Below are 5749 nucleotides of genomic sequence, written 5' to 3'. Positions count from 1 at the left end.
TCTGCAAAGTCATGAGATTATATATAAAACCTAAAAACCAATAAATTGACATACATTTACATTTCAAAGGTGAAAAGAACAATTATGTTCCTGACTTGTGACAGTCTAAAAATGCTTTGCATCACTGCCACAGCAATGCATCTTAAAGAAAATAGAGGAACAATCGTGGCATATATCTAAATGATAGCTTGATATTGAGACATTGCAAGTCATAGTTGGACGCCTGGGATGCCAAACCACAAAAGTATCCTTCGTGGCCGATCGAGGAACCTGGCCTGCCATGCAGGTTCATCCTTTTCGTAAACAAAACCACTCTTCATGTACAACTTTTTTGCAGGCTCATTGTCTACAGCGACATGAACATATAGATCACTTATGCCTGTAAAAATTCATGAAATCCAGTTAAAACATTACATAAAGCTCATCTATTTACAAGATAAGGTGTATGTAAAGTTAATGCCACCAAAAATAAGCATATGCTAAATTCAACATGATCTAGATCCAAAAGAAATAAACTAAACATATATATTAGAGAATATTATGGCACAAAAACTAAAGAGTCCGTCCATATGCATTCAGATGCACTTCCTCAGAATCCCTACACAGGCCGAAAGAAGAGAGAGTGAGAGCCCAACCCGCCCCACCCAGCCTAAAAGAAGGAAAAAGAATTACTCTTGATATGAGCTTCATTTTCACCAACCAAGTGCATGTAATAGCCAGCAGAGTTCTCTCACATAATGTCACAGTTTAAGCTCCTAAGTAACACTCGGCCTAGCATTGCAACAGGAAAAATGGAACTTTCTTTCAAAATGGATGGCTTCTCATATTTCTTGTTTCTTGAACAAATACCAAGGTTACAGATTTATGATCCTTTATACAAGAGTCTCCCTCCACTTTTCTTGCTCTAAAATTGTAAGAGACAATACCAGCAACTCTTAACCTCTTCTAACTGGTTGATTTGTCTATCCTCTTGTACATGACATCATCTAAGTGCTCATCAAATTATCACCACCATCATTGTTTCAGAAAGAAAATAAATATCATTTAGCATTGCTAAGTGCAAATACACAGTAGATATACGAAATATTTAGTAAGTAAAGCATCAAATCAAGTGATAATTTGCATGTTGTTACCCTTCTCTTGGGTTGGGCACTACAGCTGTATCTTTTTCATAAATTAGCTTTTTTTTTTCTTCATTTTCCTTTAGGGTAAACTATCCACGAGTGTGCACACCAAGTGAAGCATAAGAATATGAGAGCATTATCTATCAAACGAAAAAATTTCATCAAATCTGTTACTGCTGTGGAAATAGACTGGGACAATAAAAATCTCTAAGCCAAAAAACAAGAGAGAACAAAAGGATGCATAATACCAGGAAACTGAACACATGTGAATGGTGTTTAACTGAGGCAGTGGCATAGAACAAATAATGTCAAAATTCATACCCCATTCTTGCGCAACTAACTTTGACTTTGCAACAAGAGCATAACCTAATCCATTTCTATGCAGTTCCTTGGCAACACATACATTGCTCAAGTATGCTCTTGCGAAATCAGCTCCGATCCCCTGTTGAAATGCAATCCTAAAGTTCAGTCATTGTTGTAACATTCTTTTGGTAAAAATAGTAGCAATTATGTTACATTTGCAAAAGTGTAGAGACATCTCGTAATGCCTTCCAAGACAAGAAGTCCAATAATCTTGCATCTAAATTCTAAACCATTCACCTAAGGTCATTGAATGTCAAACTTTTTTTATTTATCTAATCTAGGTAGACCAACTAAACTGAGATTAGGCTCAAATCTTACCAATTGTATTGTCTAACACTACAACAACAACAAAAAAACCATTACATACATGTACAATTTAGCAACCACAGCACATCCTTGTTGCTTTCTTTCCCAAATTTTATTTGAAAAATAAACTTACTGAATAATATCATGGGAAAGAGATATAAATCCAAAATGAATGTAAGAATATCTACTTGTTGCTCTATTTGAGCATCTACTAAATGGGTTGAGTTCAAAAGTTGAAAATGATATGAAATACCTCTGGTCTGTTTCCTGTAATCTCGTCTGGAAGACTTACACACTGGTTAAGATCAAGGGTCCCAACAACTACTCGATCTTCTCCATTGTTGTTAAACTAGACAAGAATTTAAAACCCAAAAAAGAAAAAGTTTAAAATTTTAAACCTTTTCATTTCTATTAACAGATGATAGAAAGAAAAAAAAAACTGAAACTGAAACATGGGTATTGAAGCAAACAAACCTTACATGAAGAACAAAAATCATCTGAAACCGAAGGGCTTGAAATTTGTGACAATGGGACGGTAGCATTTATGCAAGAAACTTTTCTAAAGCCCTTCCTCTTTCCTCCCACACGTTCCTTCATGGCTTCCAACTCTCGTTCCGCCAAGTACCTTCTGTGATCCTAATACAACTTGACAAAAGGCAAAAACACCATCAATACATTTAATTAATTACAGTAATTAAGGCTTAATTACGTGATTGGAGGGGCAGACTTGGAGGCCAAACATGGAGGGCTTGAAGTGGTAGAAGGAGCGAACGCGGAGACACGCGGCGGCCCAGAGCTCGCTCTCAGACGAACCCTCGGCGACAGTCAGAATCGACTGGTCGAATTGGCGTACGGATTGCTTGTGGGTGCATAGCTGGCAGGCGGTGATTGGGGGCCGGCGGACACGTAGAGAGGCGGGGGAAACAGAGAATTGGGTTGGGAGAGGATGAGGCGAAGATAGAAGCGCCATTTTTGGTTTTGTTATTTTTACTGTATCCTTTCTTTATGCTTCACGTCTTTGCCTTTGGCTTGGCTTTAAACCGAGAAAATAAAGAATCTAGTAAGCTTATTGGGGTGCTTTACTCCACCACATACATACGTATCAATTATCAATTGGAGAAAGAAAAAAAAGTGATTTTTTACTTTTTCTCAATTAAGAAAATAAAGGCCCAACGAAATAAATAAATAAAGGGAATTCTTCCTTGGGGTGAGGATTACATTTCTATGTTATCAAAGAGAATTTCTTGTGCTTTAGTGAGAAACAAATTGCCTAAAAAAGAAGTTCCACGATTAAATTAAAACTCGGATATAAATTTAGAGATCACGGAAGTGACCTTGATTATTGTTGTTTGGAAAACAACAACAAAAACTTAGTTATTTTTTAGGTAGGCTTGGGTTGAGATCATTATTTTGTCCACAAATAGATTTGGATCGTACCAAACTCATCTGGCCCAATAGCCTTGGGCAGGTAGAATCAACCATATTTTTTGTTGGTTAGGTTTCTCCAAATCGCAGTTGAATCACTCGCTCACGGTTTGGTCCACTGAGCTAAAGGTAATGGAAAAATCAAACCAAACTTTATCACTGATTGGTAGTTTTGGCATGAGCCTAATGCTCTTCATTTTAAAAAAATAAATAATTTTTTTAGTGATTTATCACATTCACAACACACCCGCATGTTATTTCTTGAGTTTTTATTACAAATGGTCCTTGAGGTTGGTGCGGCTTAATTTTCCAAACCTTGAATTTACATACTTTCAAATTTAACAGTCATGAGAAATGAAACACAACAAATGGAGTCACGATGGCTTTGTAATTAACTTGATAATATAAGTAAAGCTTATGACTATGTTGAGTTGTTGGAACTAATTACCTTGTCTTGCATACTAAAGATTACCTTTACATGTTATTGAAGATCCTACGCAGCTTTAAAAAAAATTTAAAATTATATTTTAAACCCCAATTAGGATATAATTAACATGCTTCACTAGGATATATCATTCAATCAAACCATTAGGGTAATGTACCTTCAGCTCAAGTTAGTATATTGACCTAGCTATTTAGTAGATCTTTTTTTTGTTTACGGAACCATGACGATACGAGTAAACTTTATTGAATACTTAAGAAATACAATATTTTTGGGGTGGGGGGGAGGGTGTGTTGTGGCCGCCGTGGTGGGCATCCTGAATGAACTCAGGGTACCTCATACCAAATACATGAAAAAACATTAAGTAATTCATGTTTAGCAAGCCTATGTGCAACACAATTGGCTTCTCTTGGGGCAAATAGATTGACAGACCAAACAGCTTCTTGAGATTGGATCTCGTACTCGTAATGTTCTTGTGACTTCTCCTCCTTTTGTATATAATCAACACTGGGCTCTTCTCTTGGTTCGATTGAGAACTTAGAGAGAGCTTCAACCTAAAGACCTTCACTCTTATATCCCTAACAGGTTCCAATGATGGTGTGATGGTGTGATGATGGGATCACTCAAGAAAGTTCAGGAAAACATCTGGAACAAGCAAGAAAAGGCTATTGCTTCTTGGGCATCACACATCACGGCATGGCTTTTCCACGATTAAATAGTATTTTATTATGGCTGTTATCATCAAATTTCTTGCAGTTTTATATTTTTAATTATAGTTCTTTGCTCTTTACAAACGCCTAACTCGTTCATTCACTCGTTTGGATTCAGTCTTAAAAGGTTGTTGATTAGTTCATCGGTAGTTGGTTAGACAAAAGAAATTATTTTTCTCCTATGTTGCCCAAACGCAAGAGAGGGAGGGAAGTGTATAGGGTTTGCTCACTATCAACTTACTTGGAGGCCAATAAATTCTAATTGCTTAATCCTTTTCTCCAATAAAATTATGACAAGTGAATTTATTTAATTGGGTCAATTACACAACTCGAAATTAATCTACCAAAATTGCCATGACTGGTGTTAGCTACACTCGATCCCCTTCATATTTTGGTTCTCCTTGATGAAAAAAAAAAAACGATGATAAAAAAACATTGTTCTTCACTTATTAAAAAAAAGATAGCCATATTTTTTTGGCTCACGATAAAATCACACCCAACAACAAATACTTGGTATTGATTGGAATTCTATTCCTCAAATCAAAACTCTTTTCTACCAGTCTTCAATCCTTGTTTTAAATTAGTTGTTTAACATCTCCTTATTCATCGTAACATTTTGTGTATTCCTTTTTGGTTGGTCCCTATTATGGTAGGGCTCCCTCGTATCCTTTTTAGCCAACTTGGTAACATTCCTAAACATGTCAAAATTGAGTAGAAAAAAAAAATGTAAAAGTTGTAATAATTCATGTGATTTTCTTTGTTTCAACTTTTAATTTGTGGCCTTCAAAAGTAAAACTTTTAAATAAATACATGAGTCGATTTTAAGTTATTTCATGTGCAATAAGCATGTTTCTTGCAGTAAGTGCTCAAAGGGCAAGTGATTATAGAATACTACGGTAATATGGCTATGTGATACATCTTGTATATGTGTTCTAATATAAGTGGATATTTATTGATATTATTCCTTAAAATGAGGGAAAATAAACCTTGTCGATTACCCATATTATAACACGTGTACAAAATATACCACATGACCTTACTACCGTAGTCACTACTACAAAAAGTGAAAAAGACGACCAGAAAACAACGACGGTCTAAGTGAAAACCGTCGTGGTTTATAAAAAGACGACGGTTCTAAAAACACCGTCGTGTAATACAACCTTAGACAACTAAAAAATGGAGTTTCAAATGGCTGTTCAAAAACAACGACGTACATAATTAAACAACCGACGTCTATTTGAAACAGATTTCCGCAGTGTAAAATCAATGCCAACAAAGAACGGCAGAAGTTATGAATCGACCGACGTAGAAGTAAAGACGACGATTTCAATAAAAACTGCCGTTTTTACTCATAAAATAGACGACGAGGTTTTCGTATA

The 5749-nt window shown here is 35.8% G+C and overlaps 1 protein-coding gene across 1 annotated transcript; it reads right to left on the bottom strand.

Annotated features, from left to right (window-relative positions):
* LOC18793065 lies at positions 1-2887 on the bottom strand. Its single transcript, XM_007223653.2, has 5 exons — positions 2521-2887; positions 2268-2429; positions 2047-2142; positions 1446-1566; positions 1-379 (listed from the first exon to the last, which is right to left on the bottom strand). Exons 1-5 carry the CDS (start codon positions 2761-2763, stop codon positions 210-212), a joined length of 792 nt encoding a protein of 263 aa, XP_007223715.1. The 5' UTR covers positions 2764-2887; the 3' UTR covers positions 1-209.

Source organism: Prunus persica, chromosome G1 (assembly GCF_000346465.2).
Source record: "Prunus persica cultivar Lovell chromosome G1, Prunus_persica_NCBIv2, whole genome shotgun sequence".
NCBI lineage: Eukaryota > Viridiplantae > Streptophyta > Magnoliopsida > Rosales > Rosaceae > Prunus > Prunus persica.
Note: the sequence above shows the minus strand (reverse complement) of the source record. Positions and strands in the feature narration are given on the sequence as shown.

Coding starts and splice junctions, on each gene's coding strand:
- LOC18793065 (XM_007223653.2), bottom strand. CDS start 2,763: ATGGCGCTTCTATCTTCGCCTCATCCTCTCCCAACCCAATTCTCTGTT. Junction 1,567..2,046: donor TTACAGGAAACAGACCAGAG/GTATTTCATATC, acceptor GCATTTCAACAG/GGGATCGGAGCTGATTTCGC. Junction 380..1,445: donor GTTAGTTGCGCAAGAATGGG/GTATGAATTTTG, acceptor GAATTTTTACAG/GCATAAGTGATCTATATGTT.